This window comes from Rhinopithecus bieti, unplaced genomic scaffold (assembly GCF_001698545.2).
Source record: "Rhinopithecus bieti isolate Rb0 unplaced genomic scaffold, ASM169854v2 scaffold_23303, whole genome shotgun sequence".
Lineage (NCBI taxonomy): Eukaryota > Metazoa > Chordata > Mammalia > Primates > Cercopithecidae > Rhinopithecus > Rhinopithecus bieti.
Window position 1 is genome coordinate 973,463 of NW_016810922.1, and position 20,018 is coordinate 993,480.

The 20,018-nt window shown below is 35.5% G+C and overlaps 1 protein-coding gene across 2 annotated transcripts in view; it reads left to right on the plus strand.

The window, feature by feature from the left end:
- COL21A1 (collagen type XXI alpha 1 chain) overlaps nucleotides 1–15,335 on the plus strand; it is a 203,160-nt gene extending 187,825 nt beyond the window's left edge. Inside the window, exons 22-30 of one of the 2 annotated variants that reach the window (XM_017893237.1) lie at nucleotides 400–481; nucleotides 2,161–2,198; nucleotides 4,840–4,884; nucleotides 10,275–10,307; nucleotides 10,911–11,057; nucleotides 11,153–11,207; nucleotides 11,735–11,935; nucleotides 12,719–12,796; nucleotides 14,092–15,335. In XM_017893237.1, the coding sequence (XP_017748726.1) occupies nucleotides 400–481; nucleotides 2,161–2,198; nucleotides 4,840–4,884; nucleotides 10,275–10,307; nucleotides 10,911–11,057; nucleotides 11,153–11,207; nucleotides 11,735–11,935; nucleotides 12,719–12,796; nucleotides 14,092–14,279 (867 nt within the window). In that variant the 3' untranslated portion in view covers nucleotides 14,280–15,335. The remainder of the gene's footprint in view (nucleotides 1–399; nucleotides 482–2,160; nucleotides 2,199–4,839; nucleotides 4,885–10,274; nucleotides 10,308–10,910; nucleotides 11,058–11,152; nucleotides 11,208–11,734; nucleotides 11,936–12,718; nucleotides 12,797–14,091) is intronic. The other variant, XM_017893238.1, reaches the window with a different exon arrangement.
- The last annotated feature ends 4,683 nt before the right edge of the window (nucleotides 15,336–20,018 follow it).

The following is a 20,018-nucleotide window of genomic DNA, read 5'->3' on the forward strand; positions in this document are numbered from 1 at the left end:
ATAAACTTTTTTAAAAGTAGCAATTTGAGAAAAAGCAGTTTCAAGGAGAAAAAGTGTTAGTAAATAGGTAAACAAAAAAGATACTTGTGTTTACTATTTTTACAACTTTTTAATTTAGTTTATTATTGAAATTATAAAGTATGATAAAAAAATAACAATATTTACAGAATTTTAAAATATGAAATGCTGTGAGAATTTTCACCTGGAAAAGACGGAGAAAATACAAGAAATTTTACTGGGATTCTAGTAAACATTTTATTCTTTACTATTTATGTAGTAATAACTGTCAATAATTTTTTTTACATTCATTTTAAAATTGAGCTATGTAGAGTTAAAAACAGTGGTATTTTTCCATAAGCAGTAGATCTGTGACCTTTGTGGAATTTCTGTGTTATGTAGGGAGAACCAGGAGCAGTGGGTTCCCCAGGAGAACCAGGATACATGGGTTTACCTGGGATTCAAGGTAAAAAGGTATGCATTGGTTAAGATTTACAGTTCACTTTTAGCCAGTTACTTGCATACAAGTTTTTCTTTTGTGAAATTCTTGAAGTAAGACTTGTTATTAATATATTTTTAATAAGGTACCCTATATATTCCATGTATATATAATGTGTTCAGCCCCACGCTAATAACTGTGGCATCTTTTATATACCTGCATGGGTATTGTCTCCTAGATGAAGACCTTAGAGAATGGATGCAGATCAGAAAATATGAATGTACAATTAAGTGATATCCTGTAAATTCAGGTTTTTTCACAATCCAGGTGAGCTAAGAATTTTTTGAGGAAAATTATCCAATGTCAGGCATTCCTATCAAAATATGAATACCCCTCTTGCCAAAACTGGATCAAATTCTGGAAGGATAAAACTTATGCCCAAAATGTTTGACCATGAAGTTCCTGTCTATGAAACAATTATGTTACATAGAAGTTTATTTAAAATTAATTTAAGGAGTTTAGAAATACAAGTCAAATATACTAATTTAAAGTATTTTGGCGAGGAAAGACAGCAAAACTAGGTTCTCTCTCATTTTGGTCAAGTAAGGGAACCTTGACTTGTATGTATATAAATAATAAATGCTTTTATTTGTTTGGAGGTTTTAAGCAACAATTGATGCCTGTGTGCCTAAGAAATCCAAGCTACCACAAATACAAACATTTCAGGTTAAAAGTAAATCTATTGGTTTTTATTCTGGAAAAGACACAAACTCCATATCCATCTTCATGTCCCCTGCTATTTATTTTTCAACATCTTATTTTCTGTCCCTCATGTGTTGTCTACAGGGTGCCTAGATCATACACAGTATGATCCTTGGCCTTTTTGTTCTGATAATAGGTAGGCAGCACTAGCTGAGACAGAAATGTCCCCACAGAGCAGCAATCAAGTGACTCTTAGTAAATGTTAAGTAAATCTACTATGAATATGTGTTTGGGATGAAGAGAATTTTCTTGTTCAAAACTTGTCATTTAAAAGAAAATCTGTGTTTTTTTTGTTGAAAATGCAAAACTGTACTCTAGATAGCATGGTGAGGTATTAATAGAAAGGAAATTCAGAAACCGTGTCCAAGTTTAACTTTGGGCAGGTGCTTAACTGGCTGTTTCATTATCTATAAAAACAAGGGCATTGTATAAGTTGGTTTCTAATTACCCTTCTAGCTGATAATCTACAAAACTTATTTTTATGGAATATAATTTTCTTCCAAAAGCTCACTTTTGAAATATATGTTTTCTAAAATATCACTTAAATATTATGCTTTACTTTGTCATTGTTTCCTATAAACTTATGGTTACTAATAGCTTAATGGAAGATTTTCAGTTTGATTTCATAAAACAACATTTGTCAAAATAAGTCCTCTCTTGTTAGTTTGTCTAATCTAAAACTGTGAACCATGTAGAAGTTTTCTCCTTTCTGGGAAATTAAAGATTGTGGTGAATTTTCTTTCAAATGTAGGAGCATACAAAAGTGTTCTTTTACAATATAATTTTGACATAATGTGGTTCTTCTCTCTTCCCAAATATTGTCTTAGGAGTCAGCTTCTGTGTATACAGGCGCTTGTGGAATTTGCATGAGATGTTGTTTTCTTCAGCAGAGAAAATATATGTTTATTTGAAACTGTACAGAATATACTAGATTATGATACAGATCAAACTGCCTTTTGTAGGGGACAAAGGAAATCAAGGTGAAAAGGTATTCAGGTATGTTGTTTGCTTTTTTTTAGTAGGCTAAGCAATAAAATCAGAGCTTTTAAAAAATTCTTATTTTACTTTTAAATTCCTTTGTTTCAACATTAACATAAAGTTGTTGAATCCTATTTTCTCCTTTTGCTATTGAGCTTCTCAGACAAGACCAGATCTGACTTTAAAATTCCTCACCACTTTTCTGTTGTAGAAAACTTAGAAACAAAATGATTCAACAAAATAAAAACATAGATTTTATTATATACTTCTAATATGTATTTATGTACATATATACATATATATACCACATACACACACATATATGTATACACACACACACACACACACACACAATGTTTCCAAAAATGATTTGAAATTGTTTTATGGCAAAAATTTGATAAAAAACCTTTAACCCTAAATATAAAACATATTCAAATCAACATGTGAAAGGAAAAATTAAACCAGAAAATTATAACAGGCTAGGGAAATCTAGGGTGATTTAGAGACATTTAGTTTTGGGTGTCTTAGCAGCAAAGGCAAAGAGGAGAACTATGTTACTACCTCAGGAGACAAGGGTAGTTTCACCTCAATTAAAGTGTCTATGGAATGGGTTTTTTCATTCACTGAAGACTGACCCTTGAATAGGATGCCACTAACTGAGTCAATGAAATAGTTATCTGGAATAAATTATATCCGATGGTCTTTCAACTTTTTAAGTTTTAGAAATATAAAACTTTTCCAACCATAAATTACCAATCAAGTGTTCACAGTATTTTAATGATGTTTTTAAGTTTGTAAGTCTCAGTTATAGTGTCTGAGCTTTGCTATGCAGAATAAGCTGAAAATACAAAGAAAAATACTCTGAACATTTTCACAAATGTAGAATTCTGAATGCTCTAGAATTTCTGGAATTGTAAGAGAAAATTTCAGATTGAAATAGTCATAGGCAAAATTTGCTATATCCCTGGTTATAACAGTTCATGTTAATGAACTTATTCTTCATAACATACATAAGATGTTTTAGAGTGGTATGACAAAATTCAGTTGTTTTTCAGACAATTTTTATTGAAGATCTTCAAGTACTATGATAATAGGCTTCCTTTAAGTTAATATTGAAGTTGGGAGTGAGGTAAATGTTAAGGAAGTGTCTGTGAGCTCTAGACCCATATATTCTAATTTCCTTCTTGGTACTGCATTTAGATGACTCATGGGTACCTCAGGTTCAATATGTCCAAAACCGAACTTGTCATCTTTCCCCATAAACCACTTCGTACTCACAGATTTCCTGTCATGATAATCAATGCTGAATATCTCTTGAACTTGACATCTTCTACCTTTCCCAACTGTACTAGTTATTTCTTGTCAGGGGTCCTGGGCTACTGTGGTATCTTCCTGACTGGTCTCCTTGAGTCCAGTCTACTTCCTTCTTCCACACTTTTATATGCATAAAATAGCTAAGCTATGTATCTGCTTAGCAATCCTTTAATGGTGCCCCACACATGTTAAGATAAAGCCTGTCCCATCAAGTGCCTTCTGGGCTGACTGAATCTTCTTTAGTGTTTTCTCTTGCCACTCCACCCATTCTTATCCAATCCTGCTCTGCTGCTTTAGCCAAAAGAAACTACCTGCCTTTCACCTGTGTCTTCTCTCCCTGATACACCCTCCTATCCTTTCTCCAATTGGCTACCTCTTACTCATCCCTCAAGGCTGCACAAAGGGTGAGTCACATTCCCTACTCTTTCTGTCAGATGCCCCTTCCTAAGTTCCAATAATATCCAACCCAGATGTTTATACATTGTAGACTTATCAGCAGTATTTTCATCATTCTAGATTTATCTCTCTTACCACACAGTAAGTGACTTGAAGTCTACAGTGATATCTTTGTTTCAGTCCCTAAGTGCCAGGAAATAGGTGCTGCTTAATAAATATTAGGAATTCACTTATGTAAATTGATGAATTCATTACTAGGCAAGGGTGATGTAAAATTGTAGTCACTAGATCTTTCATCGATTACCTTATCTAGATATATATCTTCCTAGAAACTGCTAATTAATTTGTGCAATAAATGTAAGGATGAAGTAGTGCTTCAGAGTCTAGCACAATGTCCCATGAATGGTAGATACCCAAAAATATTTATTGAACAGATAAATGTGTTTATACCTTTATTAAGTTTTCTGTTCTCTTATTTATACTGACTTAAAGCTCTTCATTTAAATGACTTATTTACTAAAATGTGACAGTATATTTTAATTTTTAAAAATAAAATTTTCAACAGGTCTTCTTGTCCTCACATGTCCATAGTCAACAATGAACATAATTGCCACTGAAATTAATAAAATGTCCATATCCATTGAATTTTTAAACTATTTTCCCACTGTTAATATGGACTTAGAAGAACATCCTTATTGTCTAGAATTATTTACATGTTTCACCCAAATCAGTAATTTGTTCCTTATCTCTGTCCATTTTAACTATAAGATTAGGATGACTTTTCTTCTTTTTCTCTGAGTGACTGACTTTCCCATCTCTCATGTAATTTATATATTTGTATCACTGCTTTTGTTACATTTCTTCTGGAACTCAAGGTAATACATAGTTTGTATTGTATATATGATTGCATCATAAGTGTGCAAACGAATCAATAATGTTTATTTATTTTAAAGGGTCAAAAGGGAGATAATGGAAGACAGGGAATTCCAGGGCAACAGGTATTTTTTGGTTTTCTTCTGATAAAAAATGAAATAACAAGTCACATAACTGGACAATGTTGAGAGAGGATTACTTGCAAATAAAAATGGGTGGGGAGAAGGATAAGTACAACATACATTCTAAGCGTAGAAGGTTGAACGTGTAGGTAGTGTGGCGATAATGAGTTTCTTTAATTATTTGTTTTATATTTTCACTTTCTCATAATGATAGCATTGGTGGCTCTGAATTTTGTTTTTTAATGTATCTTAGCAAACAACTGAAGGTAGAAAATTCCACCCATTTCTTAGGGGTAGTTATTGGCCAGAGAGAGCCAGTCACACGATGACAGCTTGTTCATACCTGCTGGTTTGTCTTGCTTTTCTTCTTGAAAATCAGTTGGGGCCACATGTAGTGGATAAATGTACTTTTTTCCCTTTAGTTTGTTCAGAGAGACAATTTACTGCTCTGGAGATATATTAAAATGCTATCCTGAGAGACAGTGTTGTAGAACAGACACACACAGTAAGATGGCTTTGCTTGTCTCTTGACTAAACCCTTCTCGTTAGGTGGTATTTCAGTGAGATTGCCATGTGACTGTAAGTTCAGTCAGAGCCAAAGTGGATGGACAAAGGCATAAAGGAGATTGGTCCTTAGGTAGTATGTTTGCTGCTGTGTTGCTTGTAGCTGCAGAATGCTGGACATGGTTCCAACTTCGTCAGGTCTGAAAGGGCAAGCTGGATATGTGAGTCCTCCCAATGGGGTGAACCTCTTTCTCTGAGGGTGAGTGGGAGAAAGATTCTGCAATTATACCAACTCTGGAGATAGTGGGATAAAACTGGGTGGTGATGTCTCCAAGGACAGGGGTCTCTGTGTCCCTTAGTTGGAGGAATCTGAGAGACCATTGGGAAGAGTGTAAGCATAGGGCCCCAAGGTTATCTGCAATATGGGATGGAAGGTGAGTGCCAGGTATTAAGAAGAATTGAGAATTTAGAAGCTAACAATAAAAGTAAAAGCAAAAGTAACCAAGAGGAGGAATGATTGGAATTGCCTCAGTACAATTATGTTCAATAAAATATCTTTCCGTTTTCTTGATCCTCCACTTGACTCAGACCCACCTGATGACACAAACAACTCCATCCCTATTCCCCAACCTGGCAACACAGATAAACTCTTTGAGTTTCCTTAAGTTAATCACAAAATATCTATAAACCGCTGTTCCCGTAGGACCTTCGCCCCTTCATCCATTTAACCTCCACAGCCCAGACCTTTTATCAAAAAAGGTTACTCACAATAACTCTCAGAAAAGAAGGATATTTCCTTTAGAATTTGAACTCACAACTTAGCTAGCTCACTGGCGTATGGATCACTCTTTCTCTAAGGTTTCACTAACTTTTTCACTTCTCAAGGAAAAGAGTGTGTCTGCTCTCCTAAGGCAGGATTTGGGTTCCCTAGAAAGCTTCTGCCCTCGATTGATTGGAAGCCACATTTCTCACCACCAGGAGCTTAACCTACATGGAGTACCCAGGGCCAGAGCAGCTGTTGCTTTTCAGCGGCTGAAGAGTCATCCCACACTCTTCATGTAAACACAGTCTTAATTACCTGTCACTCTACCAAGCACAGCACATAGTTTTTTTTGGCCCTCGTTTTGTGAATGGAATCAAAGTGGATATTTCTCTCACAGAATTGTCTTAATGAGTTCTCAGGTGACAGCTGTTTTTAGTTTTAGCTGTAATTCAATTCCCATATTGAGAACTTAACTATTTCGTCTCCCTTCTTATGTTGGGACTAGTTGTTGGATTGCATCTTGTAAGGATCACTCCTTCATTTCTTCAGAAACAAAATTCAAGTATGGCCATACAAAGTTCGTTTTACTTACTAAAAGATTCGTATACAAAACTAAATTATTGGTTCAACATTCGCAAATCAATAAACGTAATCCAGGCATATAAAACAGAACCAAAGACCAAGAACCACATGATTATTCCTCAATAGATGCAGAAAAGGCTTTTGGACAAAATTTCAACAGCCCTTCATGGCTAAAAACGCTCAAATAAATTCGGTATTGATGGAAACGTAACCTCAAAAATAATTAAGAGCTATTATGACAAAACCCACAGGCTAGATATCATTCTGAAATGGGCAAAAACGTGGAAAAATTCCTTTGAAAACTGGCACAAGACAGGGGATGCCCTCTCTCACACCTCCTATTCAACATTCGTCTTGGAAGTTATTGGTACGGCAATCAGGCAAGAGAAAGAATCAAGGTATTCTCAGTTAGTGAAAAGAAGAAGTCAAATTAGTCCCTGTGTGCAGGGTATGACATGATTGTATATTTAGAAAACCCCATTGTCTCAGCCCAAAAATCTCCTTAAGCTGATAAGCAACTTCAGCAAAGTCTCAGGATACAAAATTATGTGCAAAAAATCAGCAAGCATGTTATACACCAGTAACAGACAAGCAGAGAGCCAACATCAGGAATGAATTTCATTCACAATTGCTTCAAAGAGAATAAAATACCTAGGAATCCAACCTTAAAAGTGATGTAAAGGACCTCTTCAAGGAGAAACTAGCAAACCATGCTCAGGTGAAATCAAAGAGGACACAAACAAAATGGAAGGAACATTACCATGCTCATGGATAGGAAGAATTCAATATCATGAAAAATGGCCATACTGCCCAAGGTTATTTATTAGATTCAATTGCCATCCCATTCAAGCTACCAATGAGTTTCTTAGCAGTAATTGGAAAAAACTGCTTTTAAAGTTCATTATGGGAAACCAAAAAAAGCCCGCATTGCAAGGACAATCCTAAGTCAAAAGACAAAGCTGGAGCGTGCCGCTACCTGACTTCCAAACTATACTACAAGTGCTACAGTAACCAAAACAGCATGGTACTGGTACCAAAACACTGAGATATAGACCAATGGAACAGAACAGAGTCCTCAAGGAATAATCCACACATCTACGCCATTCTTGATCTTTATATTGACAAACCTGAGAGAAAACAAGAAATGGGGAAAGGAATCCCTATTTAATAAAATGGTGCTGGGAAAATTGCTAGCCATAAGTAGAAAGTTGAAACTGGATCCTTTCCTTTACCCCTTATACGAGATTAATTCAAGGAATGGTTAGAGACTTAAATGTTAGACCTAATTACATAAAAACCCTAGGAAGAAGAATCTAGGTGAGTACCATTCAGGGACATAGGCATGGGGCGAGGACTTCCATGTCAAAACACAAAGGCAAATGGCAGCAAAAGCCGGAATTGACCAAATGGGATCATAATTAAACTAAAGATGCTTTTGCACAGCAAAAAGAAACTACCATCAGAGTGAACAGTCCAACCTACAGAATGGGAGAAAATTTTGCAACCTACTCATCTGGACAAAGGGCTAATATCCAGAATCTACAAAGAACTCAACAAATATACAAGAAAAAAACAAAAACCACATCAAAAAGTGGGCAAAGGATATGAACAGCATTTACTCAAAAGGGAATAGACATTCATACAGCCAGACAGACACATTGAAAAAATGCTCATCATCCACTTGCCATCAGAAGAAATGCAAATCAAAACCCACAATGGAGACTCCATCTACACCAGTTAGAATGGCAATCATTAAGAAGTCAGGAAATCAACAGCGTGTTGGAGAGGATGTGAGAAATAGGAACACTTTTACACTGTTGGTGGGATTGTAAACTAGTTAACATTATGGAAAACAGTATGACAATTCCTCAAGGACTAGAACTAGATGCATATGACCCAGCCATCCCACTTAACTGGGTATATACCAAAGATTATAAATTGTTCTACTACAAAGACACATGGCACACGTATGTTTCTTGCAGCACTATTCACAATAGCAAAGACTTGGAATCAACACCAAATGCTCCATCAGTGACAGACTGGATTAAGAAAATGTGGCACATATACACCATGGAATACTATGCAGCCATAAAAAAGGATGCAGTTTGTGTCCTTTGTTAGGGACATGGGATGCAAGTGGAAACATCATTCTTAGGCAAACTATCACAAGAAGTAAAACCAAAACACCGCATGTTCTCACTCATAGGTGGGAACTGAACAATGAGATCACTGACTTGGAAGGGGGAACATCACCACACTGGGGCCTATCATTGGAGGGAGGGAGGAGGGAGGGATCTGCATTGGGCAGTATATTACATGATATAAATGATGAATTGATGAAGGTGCTGACGCAGTTGATGGGTGCAGCACACCAACATGGCATTAAGTAGTTACATTGTAACAAACCTGCCACGTTATGCACATGTACCCTAGAACTTAAAAGTATATAAAAAAAAAAAAAAAGAAAAAAAAAAAAAAAATATCTAAAGGTTTAAAAAAAAAAAAACTAAATATTTCGGTGTTTTATGAGTTTTATCTAATTCTTTCCTTTGTCTAATTTGGACGCCATATTTGAAGAGCCTGAAAATGAATCAAAAGATGTACCCCCAACTCAGACTTTATTGTGTGCAACATTATACATTAAATTTCATATTAAATTTCAGAACACTGATTTTTTATTTTAAAGTTGAATAATGAAAACCTACCTGTTATGAAAGTTTTATCTTTTTACCTGAGTGAATATTAGGAGATTTTTGAGCACAGGTGTACATTGAATTGCAAAAATGGAAAATGTTAATACCTTTCCTGAGAATTTTTTCCTGTATAATATACCACTGAAATAAATATGGAAAAGAGGAATGGGAAAGACTTTAATGGAGCCATCCAGATGTAGCTAGTAATTATAGTTGAATGGGCTTCATGCATGGGCTCCCCAGTGTTTATATCACTTTGAAAAAATACCATCTTTTACATGACATTGCTTCTCTGGTCTCTTAATTACTGGCAGTGAATGGTTTAAGCACAGGACAGCTGGGGGTTTTCTCTCTTGCTAGTCACTTTTAATGGTATCTTTGTTTTAACCCATCCTTTGTCAATAGCACCCAATCAAAATTTAGTTTTGAGAACATAAACTTGGGAAAATAGATGATTTATCTTAATACTGAATACAAGAATAAATATACCTAATATTTAATCTGATTTGAGTTTTGATTTTTATTAAAATAGTGATATATTTTAAATTCAGTAGAATCCCATTCTTACCCATGTGGTTCAACGTGCAGCATTTGAAAATATTCATATCTAAGAAGGAAACAGTTAAGCAAATTAAAATTTTTATATTATTCGGTTTACATATTTCCTAGTCATTAGCCTTCTCTAAAAGGCAAAAAGCATCTCTTTTATGTGTAATTCTGTCACTAATGCTATCAATATTTTCCAAATTGAAATTTTAAATTTGATTAAGTATGTGGTAAAATGTGGATGCCATGTTACAGTACTGTAGCTTGCACATTTATTATAGTTTTTTTCCTATTAATTTTCAAAGGGAATTCAAGGCCATGATGGCGCAAAAGGAGAGGTATGTTTCTTCATATATTATGCTCTGTTGCTCTCGTTCTTCAGTCCTTTTTGCTTGGGTTTCAATACTATATAAATCTAGCTTTTGAGTAAAAACCAGAAAACGAAACGTTTTTCATCTTCTTCAGTGGAAGTTCCCAATTAGCAGTTTTCAGAATATGTACATTTATACTGAATTTGATATGAAATGTGAATTGTCAGTGTTACTGGTTTTTCTGCCAGACTTGGAGCTGAATTTTTTCTCCATATTTTTGAATAAAGAATATTGTGCATTTCTGTATCTGTTGGACTCACTAAAATGCAAGCTCCTTGTGAATAGAACTGTGTTATGCCCATTGTGATATCTCTGGCAGTGTGCATATTACCTATGCAATATACTCAATCAGTAGTGGATGTTTGTAGGTCTGGCTGATTGGATGGATGGATAAATGACAGTTTTATATGATATGAAATTTCCCTTCTGGTCAATGACAATATTTCCAGCTAGTCCTTACGTAGCTTACATATGTATACATTCATATTCACATCCTTAAGGAGTTTCATGATGGAATTATATCTTCTGAAATATTTAAGTAGAACTTGTAAACATTTCTTTTGCTTTTAGAGAGGTGAAAAGGGGGATCCTGGTGTCCGAGGTGCCAGTGGATCAAAAGGAGAATCTGGGGTGGATGGCTTGATGGGGCCTGCAGGTCCTAAGGGGCAACCTGGGGACCCAGGTCCTCAGGGACCCCCAGGTTTGGATGGGAAGCCCGTATGTATTCTGCTTCTTCCAGAGTTATTATATTTTCATTGATTTTTGCTCATGTTCTTTATGTGCATGTCATAACCCCTAATACTTTGATGTAGGGAAGAGAGTTTTCAGAACAATTTATTCGACAAGTTTGCACGGATGTAATAAGAGGTAAGTATCAAATACAGCATTTTAATCACTTTTTTCAAATTACAAAAGTAATACAAATTCTTAGGCCAAATTGTAGAGGATATAAGTGAGGTGAAGAATAAAACAGATAACATTTATAAGCCTCATCTACTTTTCTTCAACTAGTATTTTATAAAGATTTATCATATATACTCTTTTATAATCTTTTTATTAAAGAAATTTATTATTTGTCATTATTAGAATTTTCTTTTGTAACATATTTTTTGATAATTTAGTTCATCAATATGAATATCTATAATTCCACCAATTTCTTTTGGGGCACTTTTACTTTTCCCCTATTTTAAGCAATTTCTGTAATTAAATGACTGCATAGAGCAATGAATATTTCCATAGTCACATTCCTAGAAGTCAAATTATTGACCAATAAATATGCACATATTCAGTGCTCATAGTTGTTTTCTCTGTAAACTGAAAAAAAAAAATAGAAATATAATTAACACCAACTCACCATTTAAACATAAAGGATGGGGTTTCTTTGTTTTTAAAAGCCCAGCTACCAGTCTTACTTCAGAGTGGAAGAATTAGAAATTGTGATCATTGCCAGTCCCAACATGGCTCCCCGGGTATTCCTGGGCCACCTGGTCCTGTAGGACCAGAGGGTCCCCGAGGATTACCTGGTTTGCCAGGAAGAGATGGTGTTCCTGGTTTAATGGGTGTCCCTGGACGTCCAGGTGTCAGAGGATTAAAAGGTATGCAGTTAGTTTGAACAAGAAAATGAATTTTAAAAAGTTATTTTTTTAAAAAATTCATATCCTATATCCATTTAATAGTCAAGAAATAACTTTGTTTTCATGATTAAAAAAAATCCGTAAATGCTCGTCTTTACATAATTTGCCAACTGAATTAAAGATAAATTATTTTTTTTTTAATGCAATATTCTCAAATAGAGAAGTCAAATTTATGAACACATGAAGTTACAAATTAGAAAATGTTGCCAATGTACTGGGAAATTTTGCTTGAGTCTAGAAAAGTTTTTAAATGGAAAATCATGGATGCCATTTCCTTTGTTTTGACTTTGTAACTTTCTGCACTGTTACCTTATTCATTTTTTTTCTATTATAGGAAAAAATAAGTTTTGCAATAAAACTTCCTAATAGCCCACAATTTCTCCTTGCCTTTGAAAGTTTATATGAAATGTTGATTGATAATTCTTTCGTTTTTGTTTAATAGTATATAAACAATTTAGATGTTTCATAAAGTAATTTTTAAAAAACTATGATTAACACAAAGGGCTAATAATTCCAAACCATTTTCTTTTCTAAATATTTGATTCCCATTAAGTCTTGCAACTAAACCACTGATCATTTTAGAAATTATTGCTTCAAAAATTGTTATCCATTAGTAAGAAAAAATAGATGGCAAGCTGGTTTTAAAAGACATTTTCTTTCATGTGTATATTAACAGCTTTGAAAGAAACAATCTAGAAGGCAGTGATTTTAAGTAAACTTACTCAGATGTTTGACACCCTGCAGGCCTACCAGGAAGAAATGGGGAAAAAGGGAGCCAAGGGTTTGGGCATCCTGGAGAACAAGGTCCTCCTGGTCCCCCGGGTGAGAATTGCCACCTGCTCATAAGTGTTGCTGCTCATTTTGCTTTAAGAAAAGTCATCATAGATCTATGTGAAATAAATTGAAACCAAGACATCTGTTTTCTTTTCTGAGTGATTCACATTTAACACACTGAAGTACAACTTCTAGAATATTTTTCATATATTCTCCTCAATTTATGAATTCTTCAATATTATCTCTTGCTTATCATTTAGTTTAATATCTATTCCTTAGCAGAGTTCTAGAATCGTTTGTCACCCCTGCTTATCTGGTGTATAACACTGTTTAGTCTTTATGACCCTCAGAGAAACAGAGAAATGCTGAAGTGGTTAAGTAATCTCTGCTAGCTGTGCTATTTAACTCTGTCATGTCTCAGTTTCCTCACTGGTAAGATGATGATGATAATGTTATCTCCATCATGACATTATTGGGAGATTAAATAGTTTCTATATGTAGCTTTCAGAACAATGCAGGACAATCACAGTTATGTTTTCAATAAATGTTTGCTATGATTAGATGTTATTAAGAGGCTTTGGAGTTGATCAAATAACTTAATACTTGTTTATGTAAAATACTTTGAACAATACTTACAGTTGCAGTTAAGTGCTAAATAGATGATTATTATTAGTAGTAGCAGGGAATAGAGGAGTAATAAGAGGCCCAAACCACTGTGCTCCTTCCCAAAATCTGAATATTTTGTTTTTGTTATTTTGAATCAACTTTAAAAGGCCAGTATCCTAAGCTAGCTTTTGTTTCCTTGAGCATGCTAATTTAACTAATCAGGCTATGTTGGACAAATTAGGGCTTTCATACCTATGTGTATTGATGACTATTATACTAAAATAAGAATAATGCATTGAGATATGGAAACTAAAAATATGTATAATAGAAACAGTCATTTATTTGTTGTAAATATGGCACAAAAATGACTCAGCTTTGGCTTATATATCACCTGTCAATTTATAATAATACTGGTAAAAGATAGGCTGAAACGAAGAAATAAGATTGGACAGTACACAAAATGGAATATTATAATGTTAGCTAAATGTTTTAATCAGTAGCATGGTTGCTATGTTAATATAGCTAGTTTTCAAGAAGTACCGATAACTTTTGGATGCCTCTTTTCAAAGCAGAAGACATGTAGAATTATCAAGAAAATGCCTCTACTTTATAATTAGTGCAAATATATAAAATATTCAAGAGGTTTTCCTTTTCAGTTTAAGTTTCTTGCTGAATCAGCTATTTCACTATAAAAAGCTAAAGTTCTCTGTTTACATCTTGCCAATGTCCCATTTTAGGTCCAGAGGGCCCTCCTGGAATAAGCAAAGAAGGTCCTCCAGGAGACCCAGGTCTCCCTGGCAAAGACGGAGATCATGGAAAACCTGGAATCCAAGGGCAACCAGGCCCCCCAGGCATCTGTGACCCATCACTATGTTTTAGTGTAATTGCTGGAAGAGATCCATTCAGGAAAGGACCAAACTATTAGTGTCTGATGCCTCATTCAGCAGCCTAGGTATGGTGCTTTTTCTGTGGTCTTTTGCATCTCAGGAAGATAACCAACAGTAATCCCTTGAAAAGAAACTTAAGTACCTCGGTGTTTTTATTTTTTTTTCTTATGAAAAAAATATAAAAAGTCACATATACTGATTTTAAAGGCTCCTCAGTCATTTGGAGCCCTTGGATTAGCAGCATTAATTAAATCTCAAGGGTTTCTTATAAAGTCCATTTATGTTAATCAAAGTTGAATATAAAAATCCACCATTACCTGTTAGCCAGTCAGTTTTAGTCACTGTGAAGTATTTCACATTCAGCCTCCATGCAGTAGAGATTTGAGTTTAATTTCATGTCTATGTGACTTTCATGTTTCATATCTCATAGCTCATGCTACTACAAATAAGCCAAAACATGTATCTGGTCATTGGAAGTAAGATCAGGGCTGATATTCACCTGGGATAGACAGTATTGGTGAAGTACTCATTTACTACAGTGTCTCTGCCTTGATAAAGGGCAGTGGATTGCCTCTTGTTCAGTGTTGTGAATAGCACCTCTGAATAAGATTAGTGTGTTTCTTAATTCATGTCAAATTCTAAAATTAGATTAATGGTGGTGTAAGAGTATTAATTACTTTGGGAACTGTCAAAATTAACATTAAAACATTTTACACAAAAGTTTCATTGTACATTCAAAGAAAATGTAAGTTCAGAAGTACTAAAAGCCTGTATTTTATACTTGTTGATTAATCAGAATGTTTGTTGTATGCCTTCATTTTCCATTTCACTGCTATGTGTATGTCCATATATGTTAATTTTCATTGTAGCAAAGCTAATGGAAATAAATGCTCTAGTTGAAAGAAAAGGAAAACTCCTAAAGTCCTAGAATGTCTTGTTATTTTTAGCTGACTGTAAAATATTATGAACAGTCTTTGTGTATTGTTCTTAATGCTTTTGTAAGAAACAGAATTTGAAATATTTCTTCCTTGTCATGCTCAAAATTTTGTTACATGCTTGTTATTCAGAGTATAATAAAATGTGTACAGGCCTGATTACAATGTCTTTTTTTATAACTAATTTTAACTGATTGTTGAGTATGGTATGTGTATTATATGGTCACTTATTCAATGGATATAATTTATTAAATCATTCACTCTATTCTTAAAAAATGTGTTCACCTGAAATAAGAAATTACAAATTGAATTGGTGTGCTGCACACCTGAACAGTTGCAACACTTACTTCCTAGCACAGTCATGGCTGTTGCCCAAAGTTTAACTTTATTGTGATGCAAATTCTACTATTTTGATGAGGACTTTGGAGGAGACTAAAATTCATAATGTTTAGTGGCTGAATGAGCATAAGGCTTGTTTTGATGTTTTATCTCCAGTAAAGCCCCAGGTATCTGCTTAAGCCAACAAACCTATTACCCCTGCTTTAATGATGCATTTGCTTCTAAAAGCTGGTAAAGAAGCAGAATAAAGCCATTGGTATCATTGATTTATTCATCCAACAGTACTCACCACATGGATAGGTTCTGTGCCTGGGATACAATGGCAATATAGTTAGAATTTGGCCTGAGGGAACACGTGTATACCGAGACACAGGTAAGTAAACAGGTGATTGCAATACATTAATTCTAAGAAAGGAGAAAATGGGCAATTGAAATGTAAAAGATGATGTTATGGACTGAATTGTATGCCCCCAATTCATATATGGAAGCCCTTACCCCCAGTGTGACTATATTTGAATATAGAGCTTTCAGGAGGTAACCAAGATAAATGAGGTCATAAGGGTGGAGTCCAAATCCCATAGAATTGGTGACTTTATAAGAAGAGGAAGATGTTGCTCTCCCCTACTACCCTCCCTCCCATCATTTCCTTCATCTACCTCATGGCCTTCCAGCTCTCACACCCAGGGAAGACTATGTGAGTACATTGTGAAAGGTGACTCTCTGCAACTTGGAAGAAGGATGTCACCAGAACCCGACTCTACTGGCACCCTAATTTCGAACTTCCAGCCTTCAGAACTGTATGAACAAAAATTTCTGTTGCTTAAGCCAGCAAGTCAATGATATTTTGTTATGGCATTTCAAGCAGAGTAATGCAGATTATAGTAGGCTAGGAGGTATTGGCATAACTAAGTCATGTAAAGATAATGAAAATGAGCAAAGGGTGGAGGGTTAGAAAAAGCATGAAGAATTCCAGGAACAACAAAATCTATGGAATATAAACTATATTTACTTTCAGTATTTCTGCTTTAAAATTTGGCATCTCAGGATGAAATATTTCCATAATTTAGCATGGCATATGTTGTGTCATAGTTTTGCCTTGGAGAAACTTAAGACTAACTCATAACACATTGATTTTCAAGGATGAATAGGTGAATAATCTTGCTCTGCAAGTACATTTTTTTGCAGCATAACTATGTTATGTGCTCAGCACCATGTTATATGCAAGGCCTTTTAGTGTGGTTGCTGAGAGCATGGTTTCTGTCCTGAGATTTCCTGCATTCAAAGTCCTACGTTTTGTTTCCAGCTGTGAGGCTTCAGAATATTTATTTACATCTTTGTGCTTAAATTCTCTCATATGATAAGTTGGGGATATTAATAATACTTACCTCATAGTATTAAAAAGATGAAACGAGACAAAACAAAAGAAATTCATCAGTGAAATCAAGTCATACAATTTACCAGAACTCTACAGAAAATATGGGTTACCAAATCTTTTTTTATTTTTCGAGACAGAGTTTCACTCTTGTTGCCCCCAGGCTGGAGTGCAATGGCGCGATCTCTGCTCACTGCAACCTCTACCTCTGGGTTTAAGTGATTCTCCTGCCTCAGCCTGTGGAGTAGCTGGGATTACAGACATGTGCCACCATACCCGGCTGATTTTGTTTTTTTTAGTAGAGATGGGTTTCTCCATGTTGGTCAGGCTGGTCTTGAATTCCCGACCTCAGGTGATCTGCTGGCCTCGGCCTCCCAAAGTGCTGGGATGACAGACGTGAGCCATCACGCCCAGCCTTTTTTTTTTTTTTTTTTCTTTGAGATAAAATCTTGCTCTGTCGCCCAGGCGGGAGTGCAGTGGCGCGATCTCGGCTCACTGCAACCTCCGCTTTCCGGGTTCAAGTGACTCTCCTGCCTCAGCCTCCCTAGTAGCTGGGATTACAGACACCCACCACCATGCCTGGCTGAGTTTTGTATTTTTAGTAGAGACGGGGTTTCACCATGTTGGCCTCAAGTGATCCGTCTGACCGTGGCCTCCCAGAGTGTTGGGATTATAGGCATGAGTCACTGCACCCAGCCAAGGTTACCAAAATTTTTTTAAAGTACTAACATCATTTTATATGCTTGTAACTGATACTGAATAAAGCCGATCTGACTCATTGGTATTCATCCTGAACGTCAATTCTGAATGAAACTCTCAGTCTTAGGGGTAAAAATCATTCTCAGTAAAGGCTGTCTTTGCATGATTTCAAAGATTTTCCTCTAAAATGTAAAGTATGGACAATTGAGGGGGGGAAAAAAAACAAACAAACCCTAGGGTTTATAGTCTTGTGGTACTATACTTTGTTTCTGGTACTTAGAACTTTGCTAGGTGCTTGATTTAATTTTTATCATGAAGAGATTTTCAATTGGAATTGAGCTGGTAGAACTTAACGAGAACTCGTCCTTTGATCCCCAGTAGAGGGCAGCAACACACACACACCCCCACACCCACACACTATGATAATTTTTTCTTCATTATATTAATCTTATGAGTCTTATAAGTTATCACTATATATCTTTAGCCTGAACATTTTCTCATTTTTTAAAGTATGGCTAGATTTATTTTCTTACAACTTAATTATTCCAAAGAAGAAGAAAAAGTTTTCATAAGTTGAATACCTAAATCACAATTAATGAAGCCATTTATATTTTAATGTGTTGCCTATCTGCTTTACCTTTGTATAGTTCCATCTGTTAAAGTCCTTAGCTAGGAGGTCTGGTTAATTCTTCTGATTGATAACATTATCACCAAAGGCAAGGTTTGAAGCTCACTCCTGGTAGTCTTAAATTATAGATCTGGCCTATTGGCTATGCCTTACCTTGGGGAAGCAGAAACTTGCTCTTTTTATCTAGCGATTGCAATTAATAGTCAAAGGACATGCCACCATAATCCAGGCACAATAGGTTGTATGAAATAACACAAAAAGTTAGCACCTCTGTGCCTAAAGCACCGAGAGCCTCATCTTTGAGGACTGGGAAACAGAATGGGGAGCACAGAGCAACACCTCAGATTCAGAGTCACTTCTGTAGTTTTAAGGTGAAACACCAGAAATCAACTCATAGTTTAAATTTAGCTGCAAAGATTTATCTTTGGAATATGTTAACCAAAGTTTTATTTTGCCCCTAATAACACATTTGAAATAAGGAACATAAATGATAATTCCTGGGTTATGCCTTCTCAAAAGTAGGTTTTCACAAAGAAATTTTAAAGATTCCAAAATTCTCATATTAATATCTGTTTTAACTTACTTTAAATTCAGGGGTGCCTGTACAGGTTTGTTACGTAGATAAACTTGTGTCATGCAGGTTTGTCGTACAGATTATTTCATCACCCAGGTATTAAGTCTAGCACCCATTAGTTATTTTTCCTGATCATCTCCCTCCTCCCAGCCTCCACCCTCCACCCTCCACCTTCCAATAAGCCCCAGTGTGTATTGTTCCCCTCCATGTGTCTATGCGTTCTCATCATTTAGCTCCCTCTCATTATCAGTGAGAACATGCAGTATTTGATTTTCTGTTCCTGGGTTAGTTTGCTAAGGATAATAGCCTCCAGCTCCATGCAACCCTGCGAAGAACATGATTTCGCTGGTGAGATTGTGAAGAAAAACGAATGTTTACACACTGTTGCTCAGAATGTAAATTAGTTCAGTGTGGAAGACAATCTGATGATTTCTCAAAGACCTGAAACCAAAAATACCATTCGACCTAGCAATCCCATTACTGCGTATATACCCAAAGAAATATAAACTCTTCTATTATAAAGATGCATGCACACATTATGTTCATTACAGCACTATTCACAATAACAAATACATGGGATCAACCTAAATGTCCATCAATGATAGATTGGATGAAGAAAATGTGGTACATATACACCATGGAATACTATGCCGCCATATTGATATCTTAACTAAAAATGATAACCCGAAATAGCTGACTGTAGGATCATTTTGAAGAAGGCAAGAACTGACATGCAGCGCACGTGTTTTTCCATTTTCCATTGTGTCCCCTGTTTAGTTGCTACTTCAAAATATTTAAAAATCAAATTTAGAAAGTGTCTATTGCTGTGATTGACATTCAAAGAATCATTAAGACATACATTATTTTGGGGAAACAAAAGCAAAAAGAATCCTGTGACACGTGATCTTGATAAACTTGATAACTTCCCTGAATTTGTTTTTTTTTTAATTAAGCAAGGGTTTAAATTACTATGTTTTCCAACACTGGCTGTACATTAGAAGCGCCTGGGGAGCTTCGAAAAAATACCCTTGCTTGTGCCCCACCCAGAAGTTCTAGTGTAACTGGATTGGCTTCCAGGCGGGGAAACGGCTTGTATCAAACCGTGAAAGGCGGGGAAAAGGCCTTGAGCCTGAGAAGATAGCTCAATGGGAGGGAAAGTAATTCTACATTTTGGGATTTCAGGAAACTGAAATGATGGTGGAGAGAGGTAAAAGATAAGGGTAGAGATAC